Consider the following 25,078-nt stretch of genomic DNA (forward strand, 5'->3'; position numbering starts at 1 on the left):
AAACAATTGTGTTTAATCAGAGTAAAGTTCAGTAGCTCCAAATATCTGTCATGAGAAATCGCCAGCGTGGTCATTCTTAATTCGACTAGACATAAACCGGCCGACACGTGGGCGGGCTTCGATATCAGCGTTTGTCCATTACGTTAAATTGCAGAGAGTCGGTAAGTGTAACACAATCGTGGAGGTGTAGTTTTCAACAGGAAAATAATCGGTAGGTTCGCGACAAAACCGAAAGGACACGAGGTTGTTATGGTTTTTATTGATTTCTGATTATACTGGCACTCGAGCTGATATTTCTCCATTCACGACAAGCACACACGTTGTTGCCACATACTTGTGAATGCTGGAGGATACACTGTACATGAACTCGTTTGAATAACATGATGGTCGGCTACAATATTTGGTTTTGGATGATAGTCTTTCAAGCGTTAACGATTCCACCAGTTTTATCAGTGTCCTACACTTCAACCTCGTGTGTCTGTCTGTCAGAACCTGTACAATCTAGAGACTTCATCAGTCCGGTGGCATTCATACAAGACAATAGTAGATACCTTGTTGTCGAGCAGAGTGGGAAGGTACATTCCTATTCTTTGTCGTGGCGGAAGTATGAGGTATTGTTCCTGGATATGACGGACAAAGTGTCGTTTGATCCAAACACACAAGACGAACGAGGGCTGCTTAATCTCGTTCTGCATCCACGTTTTAGAGATAACAGGAAACTATACACGTTTTCAGTCAGGACATTACCAGACGGACATGATTACGTTATTGTTTCAGAGCTACAGGAAAAGAACGGGTATGTAGACACTAAGAAAGAGAACATTCTGCTGACAATACGACAAACATCTCCTCACAGGAATGGCGGTGCGGTGAGTTGATGATTGCATGAAAGATGTAAGATCTATAATAATTCTTATTTTGTGATATTTCTTTTGAATCTTTCAATGTTTGATTTCTTCTTTCTCTCCCTATCAACATCCAATATTTCGAGGATGTGAAAGTCAAAGCATTACTTTGGCCAAAATGTTCTTTCTGGCTGACCGCAGAACAATTATAGAATTAATATGTTATAACACTTTAGTGCAATATACTAATATTTGTAATTCTAGCTGCTGTTTGGTCCTGACGGGTTCTTGTATGTAGGTTTGGGAGACGGAGGCACCCCAGCTGACTCCGGCAATGAGCAGGTTGCTACGCAGGCTCAAGATAAGTAAGAAATATAATCACGATATACATCATTGATCTTCCTGATAAGTATTCTCGTTTTTGTTCAACTTTCAACCCGCTTAAATACTGAACAAAGTAATATTATCTTCAAGTATCATTAAAGGTTTGTTTAGACGATACTGAAATTGTCTCCTTACAGAAACAGCCTCTTGGGTAAGCTGCTACGAATCAATGTCGATAGTTTGAACTACACTATCCCAAACGATAATCCGTTTGTCAAAAACACCACAGGCTGCCCAGAGGTTTTTGCCTACGGATTCCGAAATATCTTCAGATGCAGTCTTGATACATGTAAGTCTACAAACTCATTATGATGCTAATGCAGTTAAGGCAGTTAGGGTCAAGTTGAACGTCTTCAGAAAATAACTTAGTAATGATGATAAAGGAACCTTTTATGAATTTGGAAGCTACAATGTTTTTTCTCAACATGCCACGAAAACAGCATTTATTATTAGTTTTCCTTTCAGTGCATACATAAAGTTTTACCATAACAGTGAAATCTGAGGAGCAAATTGTAAGATTTGGAACAAACTGGGTTTTGACGTGAAAGGCGAAATGAAATTGTTCAAACTGTACTGCATACAAAGATATTTAACAAAAAATAGATAATGTCACTAGAACCATCGTCTTTTGTTGCAGGCAGTAAATTTATATATGTTGTGTGTTTCGTTTCTTCATAAATTGTCAATTGTCAATGCGGCGTGTTTGGATGTTTTCTTCAGATAGTAACGAATTGTTCTGCGGAGACAATGGCAATCATCATCAGAATGAAATCAACATGATCAGAAAAGGAAGAAACTACGGCTGGAACATCAAAGAAGGAAACTTTTGCTTAGCGCCGAATTTGTGTGATCACATTGGTATCATCTCCCTCATGCATGATAACCATACGCCTGAATTATTCTCACGCTAAATCAGCCTAGAGTTGATGACCATCTGTACTGGAAGGATATAAGCAATCTGCTCATAAGTCGGCATTTAGTACGGACTAAATTACCAAGTCCTTTTCAATATTTAAAGGTTTTAGAAGGGTAACACATAAAAAACAAGACGTTTTCAAAAATCCTCTGTCCAATTTTTCAGCATCAGCATTTAGAATAAATATATATTCTTCTTTCCATTTTCGTTCGTACTTGTTATTAAAGCGTTTAATGCAATAATAAGAGTAGATACAAATTATAGGATACAATTGCTGATGTGGGAAGATTTGATATAACATGAACTATTAGTATACAAAAATATAGTAAGTGTTATTTTCATACTATTATGTATTGTGTTTTTTTACTTGCAGCTGACGAAGAGAAGCCGATATTTACTTACAACAACTCCGGTAAATACAGTGCTGTAATAGGAGGCTACGTCTACAGGGGAAAGGCGTTCAGGTCCCAATGGTTCGGGGACTACATCCACGGGGATTTCTCCGGGTATGTACATACTGAAACGATCCATGCTAGATTGATTGATATGCTTTGCACTGTCGGATAATAAGATATATGACATTTGTAGCTAGCCTCCCATGATGTTGCCACGATCGTCGGGTATTATAACATAGTTCCTTTGTTCTCGCCGTTCCTTTCCGTGTTTGTTTTTCTGAATGTAAATACATAAGCTTTATTTCAAATCCAGTTTTAATTACCCTATTCCGACCTGAAGGAATAACTTCATTAACTTCAAGAAACGCTGTGACCTATACTGGTCAGTATTTTATGAAAAGTACGCCTAAAGCCAATACGAAAAATACTGAAGATAACATTTTTCAACAGGCTATTGGCATAATCATGCTTTCCTCTGGCTGACTTGATTTTTGTGAAGCTTGTCAAAATGACACCAATACCTTGCCAAGTCCTTCAATTTCGCGTTGTATATTAGATACATTGGTAATGTGTTGTCTTTTTATAACTTTTAGAATATCTTGAAATAAATTTATCATCATGTCCATCGTCTCTACCCACCAGATAATCGAAGACACAATAGACTTTTCTTAAACAACTTTGAACTTTTCTTGCAGCAAAGTTTTATGATAAGCGTCATGTTTTTGGAGTTTTTTATCGGCCTATGGTGATATTTCCAGTTAAAGATGATAATATTTCGGTTTCCCAACCAATGGTCTCAGTAGATTCAATATCCAAGGGCTTGTTCAAAGAATCAGATTTTCGGAAAAGATTTCGATAGCTGATCACTTAGAGTTCAGGTATGTGCAGAATAATGAAGAATGTGACAGTTTTACGAAGGCTAGTGTGGTTGTATTATGAACTTCTTTTCATTTCGTTGTGAGGTACGAATTTCTGGTGTCCATTAGTATGCCTGGTGACATACATTGTTCTCATTGAGAAACGTTGCATCTATTGCTTAGATTGACCTAGATTTATCTGGCTGATGTTGTCAATGAAGACGTTTAGTCATCCGATTTTGGGTTTATAAATTACGAATATATTAACTTGTCGGTTATTATATTGTTTTTAAGTTTGTTTTCGTTGTGATTTTTTCAAACGAGAAGTTTTAGCTATTACGAATGCAAATAATGCAGACACAATAGAAAAAACGAAATCCGACATTAATAACATACTCTTGTTTCATTTCACTGGAAGCTCTGAACTGTATGATTTTTTTTCAGAGGACTTCTGCATTTGGTAAGGCACAATGACCGATGGGAATCACAAACCATCCAGCTGTGCCCGCCCAGCTCATGTCCGTGTGACGCACGAGCCAAATATGGCCATTACCTGCATTCCCTTGGTCAGGACAACAACGGTAAAATTTTTAACCGAGAAATTTAAAATAAAAAAATCCAACAAAAAACACCACCTTATCGAGAAAACAACGATAAACAAATTTTGAGTCCGTATCTAACGTACGGTTAAGCTAAATTATAGCTTTGGGATTCATACGATTTGTATTCGCGTTGGATCTCATTGATTCTTTCAACTGATGTTTATAAAATGTTAACATTTGGGCTCCAAAAATTAACTTAAATACTGGTGAAGCAGTTTTGTTTTGGAAATAACCCAAATGTTTGAGATATTTCAGTCTTTGACTAGTTGTAGTAAGCGATGGCAAATAGATAGGACGGATTCATCTATATATGATGAGTAAGATAAATTGTGAATTTCCTTACTGTAACTTTTTATCATCATACTTTTCACAACAAAACACCAATGTGCTGATACAGCTTATGAACATAATGACTGGAGGTGAAACTATGTTATGCAAATGTATTCTATTTCAAACCAGCTGAGTTATTTATCAGTCACATTAAATTTACAGGGGAGTTATTTATCATAACATCAGCGTTTAACGAGGGTATTCAATCGGCCTCTCTGCTAAAATTAATACCACCAAGGTAAGTTATATTAATTACAAATTTGTTAACATTCATTGATATTTACTAGCACTGACAATGAGGTATACATTGGTCAAACTGAAATGGTTTCAAATTATTTTATTGTGGGTATGTTGTTTTCAGGTCGAATTTGTCAATTCATTAATGGTGTAATGGAGATTCTTTTTATTTGAACCCGTGCTTTATTTTACATTCATGATATTTGTGTGTAATTGACTTAAAGAGTTTTATTCAATATTGATTTTTTAAGATGCACCCCAGGGTTATGTAACAGTATTATACTAATTGTATATTCCATTTTGATTTCCAGTCCCAACTACGTCACGTGCACGGGAGCAAATGTTTATTTCTCTGTAACCATTACCTTCTTTTTGTCATTATGTGGTATTGTGTTGAAGGCAGTTTCTACAACATAATACTTTTTTGTAGATAACATTTTTTAGGATCCTTGTGAATGAGAGAAGTGCACTTGTGCTTTCACCTTTTTCGTTGTGATATGTGACGACCTTTTATGTATGATGTTTGATACAAGTATCTTCAACAATGTTTATGTATCACAAAAAAGACAATAATATCTCGCGATATGATTCAAATGTCGAACAGCAATTAGTCGATAGTTTATCTTGATCTGTTTGATTTTTTAATGTAAATGAAAAAAACAAGCGATGTCAAACAAAGTAGATGGGGCATACTAAACATATCAACTGGAACTCTTTAATTGTACGAGGTAAATAGACAGTGCTAAATCATGTAATGCCGATGGGGAAACTTAAACAATTTTAATGTTAAATTTGTAATAAAATGTCAACCCTTGTATATTCAGCGTCAATAAAAAAAATCTATTAGATCGGAAACCGTCACCTATAAAATGTCAATGGGGAATATTTATCAAAACAATGTCAATCGGAAATCGTCATCTATAAATCCCCGTCGGCAATATTTAACAAAACATTATCAACTAAAAATTGTTATATATACAATATCAATCGGGAATCGTTATCAAAGCAATGTCAAATGGGAATCCTTGTCTATACAACGTTAAATGGGAATCCTTGTCTATACAACGTTAAATGGGAATCCTTGTCTATACAACGTTAAATGGGAATCCTTGTCTATAAAACGTCAAATGGGAATCCTTGTCTATAAAACGTCAAATGGGAATCCTTACAATCTCAGTCTAAGTTTAGATATAATTAGTAAGACTTATTTGTACTTATATTAGCTGGTCTCTTTTATATTGTTTGCCCTTCTTGGAATCGCTGAATATTGTTCATAAAAAGTCAGTTTTTCTTTAAAATAGTTGTCATACAAAATCCATGTCATTGTTTGAAACGAAAACAATGTAAACGTTTATGTTATTTCAATATTTGGTGAAATAAAATATGTTCTTTATATTTGTAGCATTATTATGTTAATAAAGTATCAAAAAATTAGACACAACAAAATATAAGGTAATATCGTAGAATGATTTAGCATCATTTATTTCTACTCAAAATAGCTGAAATTCAAAAGTCAACAACGTCCCAACACATTGAACTATGATCTGATACAAACACACTACAATGGAAGTACGGAAACGCAACAACACAAAAATAACGTTTTCCCATTGTGTCTATTAGTTCTAATGACGACTTGTTGGAGATTGTCCTTACATCAATGAGACAGTCATTCGATGAATAAAAATGTTTGTTGTAAAAATGTATGAATTACAACACGCTACGAGTGCTTCATGAATTCATGGATGTAGCTGATATCATGTTATCATAAGAAAAAAGGGTTAAAAGACAACGGTGCTGGTAAATGGTTTCTTGTTTAGATTGGCAACTAAATATTTTCAACACTCCTATGCTATATAGTTTCATTGGATTTGATAACTGTCGCATCATCTTGTATCTTCATGATAATGCGTTGACATGACAGAAAAACAAATTGTTGCAAAATTCACAGCTAGTGACCAAGGATGACATATATATGAATTTTTTTAAATGATCCAACAAGCATTTGGTAAGAAATCGCGTTTACAAACAATGACTTCATGATGATCAAAAGGAATTACCTTGTTTTTACAGACGGAATATTATGAAAACTGATGGAAAATATTATGATCGAAATCATTATCATATTGAGAAAAATGTCCTGATACGATATTAAGTTTATGTTAGTTAGTTGGCTTGGTTGTTTCATTGATACATATCCATTTTTTCAGAATTCGGAAGGTAAGGAGGTGTTGATATAACAGAAGCATTTGACATCATAATTAAAATCAAGACAATATCATATTCAGTACATAAATAAAACCGCTATATATATATTTTTTTTTATTTAAAAAATGAACAAATATCAAAACAAGAACATATTTTAAACTCCGCGTCATAGGAACCATATAATCAATTATTTTCAAATAAATAATATTAAACTCAGTTTGTCTGATGAAGTTAACTCTAACTTTCCTTTTACAATATATGAAGTGATACTTTTGGTACTAATATAATGTGAACTTATCTTATGATTTACAAAGACAATTCCAGAAATACAAATAGTGTACAATAAGGTTATGTTACACACCATTTTAGAACGCAGTGGAAAAAGAAAACATGCCTTTATGAGTTGAAATCACTGTATAACGCACCTTAACCTAAAATACAGGCAAATGAAAACTTTTCAGACACGTTCTTTTTACACATCTATAAATTTTGGTTTAAGTTGGTTTTCTTTAAAAGTCACGAAAACCGCTCTATGTGCTTTTAAAGCAGTGATTAAATTTTAGGTCAGAAATTATCTAGACTGTATTTGGCGAAAGTCTTATAATATTTATTTAATCTGAATGTCGCCTGCAAGTTAAAATGTCAAATGGGTGTCAGAATGAGATAGAGAGCCACTGAATATTTCCCACATGATTCTGAATGAAGAGTTATACTAAAGTCATACGAGTTATTTCCCCTTACGACATAACCGTCAGTAAATGTATATTTATAACTTTATCTCATATATACAGGAATAAAATAAACATTTTTCTTGAAGACCACGTTTTTACACGTATCTTTCAGTCAAACCAGTTTTGTAAATAATCATGATGATTATGCAGTAAAACTGGCTGACAAGATTCTAACATGGTAATGTATTGTCAATGTACAATTCACACATTTATACGCCTTACAAAAATATAAATTCTTATATACAAAATTGTTTTTTTGGGTTGACCTGTTGTAATTTTCGTCGGTATGGTTCCATTACACATCTCCTTTAGAACTGATACCTTTGTTCGCTTGGTTTTACTCTCTAGGTAATCTTTCCGATTCATTTGTGATATGACTCATCGACACACGATCAACAACGATATAAAGTTGAAGAAAGGATTAAATGAACTGAACACACTCACTTCAAGTTTTTTCATTACCTTAGAATCCAATTTCATTTTTTATCACCTCGATTAAAGAGCGAACCAATAAGTCTGTGGTCATGAGTTAGAATGCAATAATTACTTCAAGGAACCTGTTTTGCTGAAATTTCCAAGAAATGTACAGAAAGAAAACAAATGAACAAATTATGAAATTCTGTTTTTGACGAGTTTGTGATCAGGTGGGTTTTCATGCCCTTACGCAACTAGCAATAATTAGTGCTATTTTCGCAAATCATCATCTTTGCGAAATAGTATTGTAAGGAGTGTGAATATCGAATATTGGATGTCGTTGTTCTTTTGTTGTTAAGACACTTAGAAACAGAAACTACGCCTGTCATCGTGTCTTTTTAAGACTTAAAACCTATCAGGTAAACATCAGGCTCACACAGATGTCATGTCTCTTTGCTGACTACGATCGCTTCCCGGAGGCTGAAGTAGGGACTGGTTTGCTCCAGACTCGGATTGATGGTCCACTCCTCGCTGTATCAAGGGTCGCTGCTTAGTCTTCACTGGTTTTTTCTGTAATATTTTACAGATATTTCTCATGATATAGTCAAACATATTGGAACCGAGGTGCCTGTAGGTGACAATTTGTTAATTTGCTCGAGACAGGGATGGGGGTTGGGGGATTGGGGGATCAGTATATTTACAAACTAAAATATGGCATAATGTTATAAGTTCTGCTATTGTGACTCAACAAATGCAACGATATGTAATAGTTAATTAGTTCAACACAGTCAACGAAATGTAACAAAACTCTCAAAACTATTTTTTATCGATAAAAGTCTTAACATAAAAATCATAAAGCACGACAAATATAGAACAAAAATGTCTGAAAGTAATCGCTTTAACTTAGTGCACTTTATGTTATTTAAAATGAAAATCAAAGCAATACTTGCCGATTCTGCGTTTTTGAAAATGAGGATTTCCAACAAGGTGACCAGTCCACCAAGAACTAATGCGATTGCAAGAATAAACAGAGCACCACTGAATGACCCAAGATCAAGTGCATAAAAATGTGGAATCTCAAACCGCTCGTCCTCAGATTTCTCGAGCATATACTTAGTGCAGTGACCACGGAACCACTTTGTCTCCAGTCGGCGAAGATCCCCGTCCTTAGACAACCTTAGCAAAGCTAGGTTCATACGGTCCAAATAAGCAGAACCCGGCGGTAGAACTAGTCCATATTGGGTGGTCGCAAGCAGATCATTGACATAATAAAGTAAACAACCAGCCTGCTCAGTGTAATACTTTGCCATGGCAGATTCTATTATCAGTGCTCGTGTACCTGGTGCAGATTCCTTGACCAATTTGATTCCGTCTCCTACGGTACTTACAAAAGATTCTGTGTTTTTTGAAATCTTACTAGCGAGAGCTTGATGCTCTGGCATCGCGGACGTCATAATATTTGTATGTGTTGACCCATCTTTCACCACATGTACTATGATGTCCTCGTTAAGTGCCAGGTCTTGGAAACTTCGGACCTTAGCGTAGGTTTCTATGGCACTGGGACGTGGTCCGACGCGTAGAAGATTTGACAGGTTGCCAACGTAACTGGCGAAGAACACAATGACAAAGAACCACCAGCCTATTACTACGATTCTCCCGCCTGCCGAACGTGGAGAACGAGTAAATCCTGAAAGGATGAAAACATGTATTTTTTTAGTTTCACACTGAAGTCATTGTTGGATTGGTAAGGTTTCCGTAAGACAAAACAAAGTAAGATAACATTCCCATGCGAGGAGCATAAAGAAAATGTCATATAAGATTGTATGAAAGACACACAAGTGAGAAGAACCTTCTTATACTAATTAAGAGCTAGACACAGTAGAGTCAAATAATTAACTGAACTTCATCACACAGCTGTTTCGTCCTTCTAGATTGGAAGGTGCATTAGCCCCATAATTCAAATAATTTTGTAATTTTCATATAACTGGTAAATTTAGATAAATTCTGATCAATTTAGAGAGAATTCCGACACGTATGGACTATTTCGGATTCAATATTAATGAAAATTAGTAATAGTAATTAATAATATCAGTAATGGCTGAGTTTATATCTATTGAATGCCATATATTGATCGACCATGCAAAATGTTACTTTCACATGTGTTACGGACATTTTTTGATTACTTGAATGTGTCATTCTAACATATAGCGTACCCTGAAGAAAAACAGAACTGATAGTGAACCAAAAAGAGTTGAGGCAAGTAAAGGATTCCCCTTCACGGATGGTGGCTTCGCCATCACGTGACATCCGCCGCCATTCATATGGGTTACAATATGATATGATGTACACGATACTTCCGGTTATGAGGTACGCCAGACAAGACAACAGCCATACGTCAGTCGTAAAAGGTTTCAGGATATGCAAAAGACGGTCCTTAAACGGAGGCATGTTTTCGTTTGGTCTCCGCATGACAATGACAGGACCAGTAAATTGGAATGGTTGTGAAAAGTCTACAGCCGTTGCTCGATTGTACGTCACAGTGATTGGTCCGGCAGATACATCTACAACCTTAGTAATGAAAAATGAAAAAATATCATCATTTACGTGGTATTTCATATAAATACATTCTAAATTATCATCAATACTATTTCATCATATATGTATATCTCTTTTTCGTACGAAACTTGATATTCAAATAAATGTTTTACATAGACGCAAGCATTCATCGGTGATGTACCCCAGCTTTTAGTTAACTAATATAAATTAGCCTTGACTGCTGACGACTAATTCATTTACTTAAAGAAACATTTGATAATGACAAGATTGAAACGACAAAGAAGCATATTTCAGTGATATAATTTGCTGCTGAAAGCCCACTCATTACATATGCGTATGATGAAATTCACATGATTTTTTAGTGTTGACGATGACATCATATCGGCTACGTTAGAAACATATCATCAACTCCTAGATATGTTCAAACAATTTTTCCCAAAGTTCCTTTGTTTCATTGCTTGAAATGCAATGGCTAATGATTTTTTACCACTAACTCTTCGTAACGACGACTTTAACAGGCACCGTCAGAGCTCCGTGCAACGAGGTACAAAAAAAGAAGATAAACACAAGGTCTGATTTTGATTCGATTGTTAATTAACCACACCTTGAATACATCATAACGAAAACTATTATGAAAACGAGAATCTTACTAACACACACGTACCATTGTCACAATCTGACCCACGGATTCAGTCCATTTCGTTTTTGTAACACACGTACCATTGTCACAATCTGACCCACGGATCCAGTCCAATTACTGTTTGTAACATACGTACCTTTGGCACAACCCGACCCAAGGATCCAGTCCAATTAGTTTTTGTAACACACGTACCTTCGGCACAACCCGACCCACTGCTCCAGTCCATTTAGTGTTTGTAACACACGTACCTTTGACACAACTTGACCCACTGCTCCAGTCCATTTAGTGTTTGTAACACACGTACCTTTGACACAACTTGACCCACTGCTCCAGTCCATGTGCCGTTTGGATATTGTTTTCCGAACATTCCGTCCGGTACTGGGATGAGGTCGGACGTTAAGTTCATTATATCCGATAGTTTCTCCATCAGGTCGATGATGAACCCTTTATAGGTCTCAGTTCCGTTACTACTGTTGTCTTCATCCACCATAGCATAGGGAGGTTGCTATCATAACAAAACTAACTGTCATTCACGTCATCAAATTAAAACCATACAAACCTCTCGACTTAAAGACGAGGTTCTATTATCATAGTCATTAAGACTTTTAATCCGGAGCTCAATGCATGTGCAATTTTGTCTCGTGCTACACGTTGACTATCACTAAGAAGAACTACAATATCACGCACGGTTCATTTAAAATAAAATAGACATACCAAAGAAAAGCAAAAATATGGGGGACAAAATCAAACAGAGGCTGTCATTTTATGGCTTCATTTCCAAATAATGATGCAACATTATTGTCCATATTATGATATTACAGTCTATTTCTGGTTAGTGCAGTCAGTTATAATCGCTCCTGGATGGCACTAGTGACATGTACACAAAATATTACATGAGAAAATGCGCCGTATATGAGGTTGATTATGTGGTAGATATATACCAGCTGCGAACAAATCTTAATATTTTCGACATCATATAAACACTTTACACACATGTTGAAACATAAATAGGCTGACGATTTTATACTTTAACCATACTTCAATAGTGAAACCGACCGTGCTTTACATCATGCACGTCAACTGGTACCACCGTGCTTCAGCTCGTGTTGGCAGAATGTATTGTGGATGGCCAGAGGTAAGACATTGTGTTGATAGCACACCCTTTACAAGTATATGATATATCGGCGCCTGCCGCGATGTAGACCCCCGAAATGCATATAAAAGGTATAAATTATACCACAATAATCCCAATATCTGTTCCTGTGGTTTAAAAACAACTATATATTGACTAATAATATGCCGGATGCATTGCTCACTCACATGTATTTCCCTATCTGCTATTAATTTGAACATAATGTGCATGCGTTATAAACTAGCACGATTTAACTATGGCGTCAGGACGGAATATTAGGAGAGATGACATCATGTAAGTTATGTTACAAATTCTCTTAACAAACCGTTAATGAATCGCAGTATGAAAGAAGGTTAATGTAACATTGCGTTTTATGATTGATCACTACAGAGCCTATCATTACAACACTGAACCTGATATAACACCACGGAATTGATGTTACAATATATAACGTGATATTACAACATAGAAACTAACATTGCAACTCAAAATCTAATATTACAATATAGAGACTCGTATTACAATACAGAGTCTGATATTTCAATACGTCTATCGTTACACCACATAATGTAATATTACAACAAAGAAATTAATATTACACGACATAACCTAGCATTACAACATGTAACCTTTTATTACAACACAGAACCTAGTAATAATGGTACAAGTATATTGGTACAAGGGTGAAAATAACCTTGGGCGAATATCCCGGTATACCATATTACAATACAGAAGTTGATGTTACAATAAATAAATTGCTATTACAAAACAAAAAGTTTTATATTACAACAAAGAATTTGATATTACAACATATGGCATAGGATTACGACACATATCCAAATATTACAACAAAGAACCTTGTGTCATACAACCAGATTTCGTTTATATCACCATAGTAATGCGTGTAAAAAAAGAAGCGCACTAACTCGGTAAAGTACGTCTATGATAAGTATCATATGTGATCTATAAGTAAGTACAAATGAGGGTCACCTTATTGTTTACACAGTATGTCTTTCTTTGTATTATTGGCAGACATATGTTTATTTTGTCAGGAAAAGTAAATGGTTTCTGTCTCTCTCCACAGAGTTGTGATGATAGAATGGTAAATGTTGTAAGTAATTACCGGACTACTTGTGGGATGTGCTTGATATTGAGTTAGTTGGTTCGTTATTTGTTTTGTTTTTGCTGTCATCTTGTTTGGTTGTTAACATATGTTTATTTTACTGTCTTCTAATGATGATTAGACTAGAAAAACAATAAAACAATATTTTTATCGAAATAATCAATACCTGAAGTATGTATCAAGCATCAATATCATTTCTAGAGCTAATGTCATAATACTACATGCACCTTAAAGAGTTCTTCTTTAAACGCTAGATAATATAAGCTTAAACTAACTCCATGGTATCTTGAAACGAATTAAATGACATGATTATTCATGATTGAATAGAACTTAAAAATTGGAGAGGAAAAATGTTCTGGTGAAGAAATAAACTGTCCAGACTGAAAACAAAGCCTGTCAGGTAAAGAACGCTGACTGCTCTCATTCATCTGATGAATCCTACACTTGATTAATATATTCAGTAAATAGGTGACACATCATATATTTATGTAGTAAAAGCTTTGTACCTAATGGGTTTTGTCTGCCAATCAATATAATCTTAAATTATGAAGCCATGCTACATATGTCACATCGTTTATACTCACCAGCAAAATGCCTACAGTGATATGTTTTTTCTGAAACGAAAGAAGATCAACAACTTTACTTCAAAACAAATAAGCTAGCAATTCATTACATACAAGTTTCATATACATGCATGCATTGAAATAAATATCATAGTAAGATACCCCATAAATCTATAAAGCTCCAATCTTTCGTATACAGTTTTCAGTCTAATATTCTCAAAACATACCCAGTTTATTATTTAAGGAAGAAGATTTAATATTTGACTAAAACTGTAGAGATTAATATTATAGATACCAGTAGTGCATTTTTGACCTTGTGATATCAGATACAAGAAACTGACTACAAGACCTGACTTAATTTGCTTAGAACATAGACTCTTGTGTATTTTAGCTTTAATATCTCGCTCCATGATAAACAATAACCTAAAATATAGACGCGGCTTATTTTTTAAATATAAGTCAATGCAGGTTTGTATATGTAAGAAACTACAGGTAGGCTACAGAGTGGGCTTCTTTCTAATGTCTGTTTGTTTTCGCGAAGGTTTTTGGCTATTAGGCCATTATTTTGCTGAACAATTTTAATATTAATGAAAGAAATATTTGGAGCTTATATGTATTGCAAAATGTTGTTATTTTCTGAGTGAATTTGTTTTCTTTGATTTCGGTGTTGACATAAAATCACGAAAATAGATATCTTTGAAGGAATTTCCTCCACGCAACAATACGTATGCTTTTTGTTTCAAGGTTTTAGGAAATCTACGAAAATACATACTTTGAAAGTAAGAAAAATTAGTGTCCACTACATGATCTCCTTTGAAAAAACATAGATTTTCTTTAGGAAATCCAGGAAATTTTTGCAATCGAAACAAAACCTTATCGTGTGAAGATATTATCAAAACGTTAGCATTCCGAGAAAACACTGACACAGTTGAAGTTTATGAAAAAAGCTCAATAGTATATTAATGTATTATGTCTTGAGTTCTTCAAGGATTTTGTATCAAAGTTCATCAAAATACCCTATGATATATCACATTGTAAACAAAAATATCACATTTTCCAGGTATTTTCGGTTTATTTCTGTTCATCAACGATGAAGTACAAAAATACATAATTAAGATGCCAGAAAGAATTATTTCAATTCTTTAATATCTACATGTATTAATTAAAGCAGGACTAGTTAAACCATATGCTTACACAGTAGATAACGTATCCGCAACAAGCATTTCATTGATCCTGATCCACAACAGCTGGTGAATAAGTATCAAGAGCATTTTCTGTGAAGGTCAAGCATTTCATGGACTGCGTAGGAAAAGTAGTTTTGGACCTGTTGTGACGTATTCTGAACGAACTTTTGTAGTTACCAGGGTAACAGATTTACCGGAGGCAACTGCTCTCATTTGTAAATGAGCGTTCTGTCATGCAGTTTGATTCGTTATGTTTTGAGTCTACGAAAATATTTCTGGCGTCAGCATCGTAACGAGTAGATACTCCAGCTCGACAGGAATGTTACAAAACTGTTGCATCTCTCACAAGGATCTTTATTGCAAATGTCGGCTTGATCACATATTACGTCTGAAGCAGAATTCTTGCTGGCGGTGTAATATTTGTTCCTATTAAGTAGTGGAAACGCGTGCCTTACTCCTCATTCATTCGTATAGCCAAGTTAAAGACGTGAAACACAGTATTTAGGTATCGGATAAGATCGGACCAATAGAACAAAAGGGTATACACTGTGTTTATCAGATTTTAATGTTGGTTATTAATATGAAAATTTGGAAATGTGTTTAATGATTTAATTTTGATCTTTTTTTTCGTAGAAAGAAACATTTTCCCTGTGATCTGAACAAGTTTAAGCCTGAATAATATGCATCTCTACCTTCACACCATAAAAAATATTCAGGCAGTTTTTCACCAATATGTAATAATACTTCATAATATACCTTCCTTCTCTTTCTTCACTTCTTACATAAATGTCTTCTTATTAACAATCTGGTGTGAAAGTTAGACCGGACCTAACATGTACAGTTGTGCTTCCCGGGAAACGCCTTTCGTTCAGGTGAATCGGCAGTTTTTTTAGGAACACCGGAAACTCACAGCTGTTTCGTGGAATGCATAACGCCATGATAATTGCAAATAAGCAGTAATTGTCAGTTAAACGAAAAATGTGTGCAAGATTCAGAAACCTGTCTAGTTTGTGTGCGCTCAAATGCTCTTATAACACATAGAGATAATTAACTCATTATGAAAGAAATTTGACCCAATGCCAGCATCATCCATCATTGAAATCGACTATGAATTCGTAGATATCATTATTATCAACGGAGCAACGATGAAATACAACTTATAAATAGACAACTTATCAAACGAAGGATTTTCTTATGAATCTAAAGGCTATATCGTTGTGATCTAGTGTAATTTGCATTGCACAGATAGATTTCTATGTGCTTGTGTACATCTGTCGGATAAGAGAGAATTCACGATATGGTTTGTAAATTGACGTTACAATTTTGCATCACTGACAAGTCCTAGAAGATGAAAACAGTTGCTCGATAGAGTAATTTATTATTAGGGTATATTTTGTTCAATTCTTAATCTGTATTGATGAAAGACGCAATTCACTTTTTTGTCTTTTGTATAATTAAGGAAAATGAACATGAACTGTCCATCCCATGGCATATGCTCTTGCATGTTACAAGTAGACTAATGATATCGATGATGAAGTCCGAGACAGTGGCCCTGATTACTTATATGATAATTTGGTTTTAGCCTGGGTTGATAACCAGTCTGAAAGTTATCGATGACATATATAACAAAACCTTCCTTTTTATCAAATCCTTTTGTCCATTGACCATGTCCATGTGTCTATCATGCTTAGTGTTCCTTATGACAACCATAATATTGTACATAACTTTTTTTCTATTTTACACAGTAGCATGATAGCAGTCAATTAAAATTATTTTCAGTTATTTTACCTTGCCTCGTGTAATTTTATTGGGGGTCTATAAACCCCCGTATCGAGAGGATGAAAGAAAGATTGAATGTAAAAAAAGAACACATGTTACATGGAAAAGGACAAGGAACTGTTCCCACTATCGTGTATAATCTGTTCTTCATTAATACTCGCTATAGTCTATTTCGGAGGTCGCTGTGCTATCATAACACTGTTCGCAACACCAGACTGTGTGGATATATATATATATATATATATGTATCTATACATTGTAGTATACACAAATAAACACATGTCTAGTGGAAATCATTCCTTAAAACACACGTTGCTTGTTGGCTAATGAATGTCTACAGCATCTTAGCCCTCGTGAACGTCAAAATAACACATTGTTGCTACAGAGGTTTACAGTAACAAGGCATCTTCTTACACAACCCTGGATGTAGGAATATCTAAAGATAGATACCACCATGTAAAAATATAACAAAGAGTGTTCTATTGAAAAGGCAAATGCAAGGAAATACGTTTTTGAATTGGCATACTTCAAAACTGTGTTTTATTCATAGTTTAAAAGCAAATTCTTGATATCTATTAGAATACATCCAAAAGAGCTTCGTTTGAATTAGGTTAACGATATCTTTGATAACAATTATAATTATATCACGAGACCTTTTCAAAATGGTGTCGTATTTATCTATTGTTAGTTCCATTACATCTATTGCATTTAAGTGTAAAACAAACTTCTTACACAGCAAGACGAAAGCTTTCAGAATGCCAACACATGTACACACACACACACACACCACCACCACCACCACCACAAACATACCACTTTCCTATTGCATACAGGCCTACCTTATACTAAAGGGACAAAATCCCGGCACACTTTCTACTGTCATCAAATCTTATTTATATACTTATATATATATAGCAATTATAACGGATGAAAAATCATCTTTGTGCGTATTTGTAATAAAGTGAAAATGCCTTAAGGATCGATTGCGCTTACTCTGACGGTTACAGTGAACATTATAAAAGTTTATGACCCTCTTAGAGAACAATCTCTTCAAAACAGTCCTAGTGGTATCACTGAAAGCGGAGTCGATATAATCTATAAAGAAACTGGGATTCCATCAGAATAAAAGTAAATGAGAAAAACAACATTTTGTCCGTGCATGTATATACCAATAATTCTCTCCCACAGGCAGTGCGATCTCTCGATGTGTTAGGACCGTTATGTACTATGTGGCAGATTGGGTAAACCTGGTAGTTCCTGTAGGCCGGGGATGTGATCTTAAAGGGGGAAAGTTGACTGCCTTCACTTCATAGAGGGTTAATCATAAATTCATGTTTACTTCTTATTATCATTTTCTTTATTGCATTTAAACTGAGTTAAGTAAAGATATGGGTTGATTCAAATTGCAGTACTGAAAATAACAAAGACCAACCAAAAATGTTCAAAATAAGCATGTTGTGTGATACCTTATAAAAGTACATACATTAAAAGAATGATAACGAAATCATTAATTGTTTTCCTCTTTTCCATTGGAACTACAACCAAGTTTTTATTCATTACTTTGATGATTGTAAATTTGATTTTTACTACTGATGTGCATTAAAAATGGAAAAGTTTCTCTCTTTTTTTCCCCCTTTTTTTTCTGTTTGATCTGCCTTGAAAAACTACACGGAACTATAGGATGGAATAAGGGTGTAGCTAAAATTTATTATTTCTAGTTCCTCTTACATTGCCAATTTCACATTATAATTCTGTGTAAAGAAAGCATGACGTAAACAGAGAATTTGTGTTATATAAAGCAGCTAAGCGCTCTCTGTCAGTAATTAATGTCTGCACCTTTCCGCCACTCTTGTCACTTCAAAGAATCGTGCCGTGGTTATTTACGAAACTACTACTGTTTATTACATAACACCTCACATACATATTTGAGCGATTTCGTTTAAAATATTACCAAGCCCGCTACATATATTTAAAGACAACTTACAATGTGATTCACAGAAAGGTGGTTTGAAATACCTTTTTGTACAAATCTGATGGAAAATTTTCGTTATTTTCCTTAAACGAATTTGAAATGAATTGATCAAGCGATTGTTACACAGCATTTTATGCGGATTGACGCATATCAGGTGATATTCCTAAATTGAAATTATGAAAAACGACTGAGAACAAATGTTTCCTATTACAAATATTCTGACATCTTTATCGGTAAAATGAGTAGAGCAATCAATCTCATTGAAATTGAGATTCTGCTTACATGTCAGTACATGACATTTCACCTTAAAATATTTCGAACACAAAAGTAATTTGATTAATAAAGCTGTCATTCATTTATAATTTTGTAATCTGGAATACATTTGCCGAGTTGATTTTTATTATTTTCAAATATCTTATCGATACACAAAGCATTTTAAGTTACATCTATATAAATATATATATATATATATATATCAATTATACTTCTATTGCAATATGTTCATATTTTACTCAATCCTCCTGCACTTAAAAAATACACGGAAATCAAGACAAACTTAAATTTTATGTTCCGAAAGGAAAAGCGTCTTATGATTAATTGATAACACCTGTTATATAAATCTTTAACAATTAAAGAAATGTCTCAAAAACCCACGAAGAAAAATCAACATGTCAATAGAATTTTAATCCAAACACAAATCACGTGAAACTGAGGCTAAATATGAACTAGGGAAAGTTCTACAAGGATGGAGACTTCTAAACAAGATCTGGTGTTCTGGAAGAATTTGAGTTATCTACGGTTGTAAGTGCATGAAAACAGCGTTTATGATAGATAAATTAACAAAGAAAAGAGAAACGACAATGTAGAATACGTGTCATGGGTATACTGAAATATATAGCTGACTGTGAGGAAGCCCATTTTTGACATCGAACCTAGACATGAAAATAGCAAAAAGCTTTGTACGCAGTTATTATGTATACTTTCACTATAAATTTGTCTTTATATGCAAAAGAATAAAAACATATAGTATTGTCTACCGACAAACTGAAAGCAACCTTGCTTTAACACAGGGCTCCAGAAACCTGCAATAGTACATCTTTATGATATCTAATGTCAGTGAATTGTGTTTCTGAAGATCAACAAACGCACGCGTTTATCCTGGCGGTTTTATGTTCTTTTGGGATCAAGCCAAACGAATCCCCAGTTGGGAATTGCACTGAAGATACTCCCAGCATTATTTATGCATCATGTAACTTTACGCTTTAGGGAAATGTTCTATAAATACATATCTTATCTGGTAGTAGATATTTATAGATATATTCAAATCTGACGTTATGTGTATATAATATGCAAACAAATATATCTCGGCAGCAGTAAAAGATAATGGGGTATAATTTATCATGGTTTGTTAGCTTAACTACCAAATTTCGTGGTTTCTTTTTCCGGTATGTAAATTCATATGCGTGTTTTTTTTTTTTTTTTTTAATGTTGTCAATGATATTAATTCAATGTATATTGTTGAACAACCATGAATAGTGGAAACACTGAAATCCTGAATCAAATTAATCAGGTTTTGAGCCAGCATTGAGTTTCTTGCAAATTTTTGCGATTATTTGTGGGATGGTTGGGTTTTTATTGTACTCTGTGTAATTTGAAAAATGTGAGGAATCTTTGGATAATAGGCGGATTCTGACATCGTTCGTCCAATATATAAAGATATATATGGAAAGGAGGTCACGTTTCCTATAGTTGTATTTGAATGGTTATCAAACTAATGAAACATAGAATGGTATATAGAGCAAGCAAAATGAATACATGTATATTTTATCATAAGCTGAATTTTAATTACTGAAATGTTTCAACTTTAGAAGTTGTTTGATCAATAAAAATGTTATTCTAGCATATCATGTTGTATCAGCTACTCTTCTGTTTCAATGTGTCGATATATACGTATTCTACATTAACGTTCAAGCATTCATACTCCAAATCAGTTAAACGAGGAACAGAAGAAAAATGTAATTTGAATAAATACAGTGAGATTAAAACCATGTGTTTTAAAAGGGTTTGTAAGAACGAAACTACCAAAAGCATCCAGAAAATACCAACATGTCAACATAATCCAAGATGATTAAACAAAGAGCATCGACTATGTTCAATTTGAAATATGAAGGGCTTTTGTTTCCTACAGCCCTTTCAACATAACATCTTTCATATTCTATTTGAAGTATGTACAGAAAATCGTTTATGCAGAAAATGTACATTTGGACAAGAAATCTATCACATGTATCATCTTAAATTAACTGGCCACGTCTTCTGAAATCAACATGGTCTGAAAAGAAGCATAACATTTCGTTTTCATTCAATATGACTGGTCGCCGTTATATAAATACATATACAACATATGAACACAAACCTGTCACTGAAGAATAGTTCGATTTGGTAGAACTTTAAGCTGGAAAAAGTACCCATAACAATTGCTACTGTCTAACCTACTAGGGAGATGAAATGTGTTAGCAATTCTATGCATTTCAACTAGAACTTCAACAAGGTGTCGTTCAAACGACTATCTGGTATCCATTTTCTCTATTTGCATTGTGGTTGTTTCCGATAGCACTATTGCCCATTCTCTAACAGAGTTGTCGTTCCTTACAGTCACGATACATGTTATGTAGGGTACTGCAATGCACTAGGAAAGGGATTGAGTATTGCTATCAGCTATAAAGCACTATACGAATTGAACTAAGAAATCACACGAAGGTCATTGAATACCAAAAAACTGTCTTTGCTTCATTACTGGTTCTAAATTTATATATATTCAGAAGTCATCAAAATGAAAGGCATGGTTAGGATTTGGTTTTAAACCATGTAGAAATTACAGATTGGAACATAAACGAAACGAAATAGAGATGCTCATCTAAATCAGGTCTAGATAAAGGAATTGCACCATCTGAAATGCAGCGCTTAGGCAATCTAAAATCTATTACGCCTTCCAACGAACCAAAATAAAAATCCTACTACATTCCTCTATCTCTGATTATGTCTGGGTTTATCACCTAGCCCCCGCTATCATTAAGATATTACACAAGTTACATATATGTGAATTCCAGCAACCATTCTACCGATCCATTCCTTCTTGGCATTTGAAAAAAGTATGCATAATTAGGATTTATTCTGTGTTTGCTTGTCATGATTTATTTGTGGATGTTCAATTTGTACATTTAGTTCAGTACATCACTAGAAGAAACTATTTTTTTTATTTTCTCAAACACTAACACAATTAACGAATATTGTGACGTCGCATTGGTACGAGATTAAGAGGTTGTTATTTGAGTATATGCACTTTGACAAAATGTTTTTAGAACGAAATATTACCGATTTATATCTCTTTTCAAAGCGTGTAAACTCATTACAAAGGTGACATTAATTTATTTGGATAACTACTACAGTGATCCTTTATAATTTGTTTCTGGAACTTCATGGAGAATTCACCGAGGTGACAATCGATACATTTGTGTGTCTAGCGTCTATAACTTTGTTAGAAAACGTTTTAGAGTGAATCACAGTTCTGATACAGTTATAATGGACCACGTCTAACACGTAAATAGACACATTCGTTTTCTTCAAATTGAAATATATGATCCTCACCTAAAGACGTATAGAGGATGAAGACACGCTGCTGAAGCTATCGGAAATTCCCAGCGGTGTCGATAATCTGGACAACATACTTTGATGATGTTTATGATAGCATTATAAGAGCTAGCATTATCTAGCAGTGTATCCTCCACTGCTGACAGTGCGGCTGAATCTCCACTTTACCACCATGAAGGAACCTCAATAATTAGACCAGTTGATGAATACTTACATGTGTGTACGCGTCCTACGGAACGTAACAGGTGCTGTATCGGCCGTGTTCTCTTTTGCGTTGTATAGAATACCTTTTGCTGTTATGAATGATATCATGAATAAAAGTAAATAAAAATGGCGGATTTGTATATTGAATGTTTTATGTCCTCGTCTCTAACTTACCAAAGATATGCCTAAATTCTACCCAAATAGCATGTAAACAAATATCACATGACGGTTTAACGTATGAATATCTGTATTCATGGTCATATGCCACCGTATATGAGGGTTTCAAGACATTGACCACTACTATTGCAACCAATTATGTTACCATGGAAACAGAAATGTGTTGTCACTTAGTTGCGTATTTTCTCCGTAAAGCGAAGGCAGGTGATATATTGCATTAATTCATACATGTAATTGAGTCTTGTGTGGTCACGTGGCGTTTACCGGCCTCGCAGAGATGCAGTTGATGAGTGGTGACAATGTCTGACCAAGAGTGTCATCACCATTTGTCGTTGATTCAGTATTGATCTGCCAAACGTTATAGAATTATGTATCAATCACTGTTACGTTTGATACAAGTTTCTGGTGGGATATGACAAAAGTGATGACCAATGAACCAAAGACATTAAAAAATCGTTTTATGCATGCGATAACGCTTCGTCTTAGACTACGCTGTCGACTGATATAATATAAACGTACATATTGCATTATACTGTTTTATCACATAGCTCTGAAAAGTTATATTTTGATAGATTTAAAAATGTAAAGGAAAAAATCAAACGAAGGCAGCCAATTTGTTGTGTCATTTTGAATAGTACCGATTTCTGACTACGCCGATTAAAGGATATATACACTAATGACTTATCCAAAAATAGAGCTTGAACGAATTTACTCGATGTCATGCGGATTATATGATAAACATACTTTACTGAATGACAATCTTCGCAGTTTAATTTCTATAAAAGTCGAAATAATGATAAAAGGAATGTTATAGATGCACTGTAGTACACTGTGTAAACTGTAGCTTATTATTACTTTGTGAGTTATGTCAAGATCAAAGTGGTATATTTTTATTTTTAGTGAACATTGTAATTAGGAATACACTGATAGCAAGGTTAAGGTGTTCTGGTGTTTTGTAAAGCGTGTTTATTGCGTATATAAACTGTGGAATTCCTTCTAACACTGAAATGTCAATAGCATACTCATCCTCAGCAGTGTTTATAAGTGAGCCCATATTACAGTTACATCAGAGAGCTACTGATGACATATCCGATAAATACGTGTGTTATAACATTGACGATAAGTAGTTTACAACAGTCATACAAACGTCTGTTGACAGAAATTTTGACGGGTCAAAGATATAATCACATGATGAAGAGTACCTCTATTACACGTTTGTATAGTGGCACACTGAGGATAATGCATAGTAATAAAGCTGTTTTGATACACATGATAGACCTTTGAATACTTCAAAGACAGACAGGAATGCTAAATATGTGCTAAAGGACGTGCCTAACGACATTAATTGAAAAATATTATCATTGTCATTAAGGATGTAAAACTGCTTATTTATATACCTTATCTACTGTATTCATTCCATATGGCATGCAAAATACTCACCGCCTGCCCCATGGTCAACGGTGCGCATAGCAGCAGAATAGTTTGAAGAATAAGCAAACTGGACATCATAATGGCAGTAATGTAGATATTATCGTTACACGTGCAAACTGATTTCACTCCTTAGCTTCGTTAACTACAGATAATCCGATGAAGAGCTAGTTATTAAACTTTGGTACTACGATTAGTACTACCATCCACTGAGGAGTGGTACAGAATGACAGATGCCTGATTTGGAGTTGGAGTAGATCGTGTTTCAGGCAGCAGCTCATACACAGCAGCTAGCGAGCGCGTGCAGTGAAGAGGAATACGAAACTAAATTACTAGCTTATAGACTTGGTTGTCATGGTGATTCATGTATAAACAACCTCAGTGATACCGCATGCATCTGTAATACATATGTATGTATATACACACAACATAATATACCCCTTGTCGAGGAAATGTACATTTCTTTTCTTTCTCCTTCCTTTTCACCGTAGATACAACATTTTCAGTGAAAAGTATCTTGTAATTAGTTTTGATAAGTAATTAGGTAATTACATGTGTCATTTGTTCGAATTATAAACAACAAATACATATACATAAATCTATTTTATTAAAATGAAATGAAAACTTTCACCACGGCTTTATATCTTCTATCGTTTGGAGGCGGTATCAAAACTGGGCAACATTTTAACCTGCATTAGGCAAATCATGAATTCCATATATATTCCATGTATTTTTGAAATCATAAGCGTTATTGAT

The 25,078-nt window shown here is 34.5% G+C and overlaps 2 protein-coding genes across 2 annotated transcripts; one reads left to right on the forward strand and one right to left on the reverse strand.

The window, feature by feature from the left end:
* The first annotated feature begins 383 nt into the window (after nt 1-383).
* On the forward strand, nt 384-4,983 carry LOC132562957 (HHIP-like protein 2). Its single transcript, XM_060227735.1, has 8 exons — nt 384-869; nt 1,110-1,210; nt 1,367-1,518; nt 1,950-2,087; nt 2,519-2,651; nt 3,842-3,978; nt 4,492-4,567; nt 4,878-4,983. The coding sequence occupies exons 1-8, from the start codon at nt 384-386 to the stop codon at nt 4,981-4,983; spliced, it is 1,329 nt and encodes a 442-aa protein (XP_060083718.1).
* Nucleotides 4,984-6,031: 1,048 nt separating this feature from the next.
* On the reverse strand, nt 6,032-24,568 carry LOC132562947 (glutamate receptor ionotropic, kainate 1-like). The gene is made up of 6 exons (XM_060227724.1): nt 24,335-24,568; nt 13,952-13,981; nt 11,417-11,617; nt 10,130-10,484; nt 8,867-9,603; nt 6,032-8,486 (listed from the first exon to the last, which is right to left on the reverse strand). The coding sequence occupies exons 1-6, from the start codon at nt 24,401-24,403 to the stop codon at nt 8,349-8,351; spliced, it is 1,530 nt and encodes a 509-aa protein (XP_060083707.1). The 5' UTR covers nt 24,404-24,568; the 3' UTR covers nt 6,032-8,348.
* Between the last annotated feature and the right edge of the window lie 510 nt (nt 24,569-25,078).

This window comes from Ylistrum balloti, unplaced genomic scaffold, assembly GCF_031769215.1.
Source record: "Ylistrum balloti isolate Yb309-2 unplaced genomic scaffold, AGI_CSIRO_Ybal_v1 Utg371552, whole genome shotgun sequence".
NCBI classification, from domain to species: domain Eukaryota; kingdom Metazoa; phylum Mollusca; class Bivalvia; order Pectinida; family Pectinidae; genus Ylistrum; species Ylistrum balloti.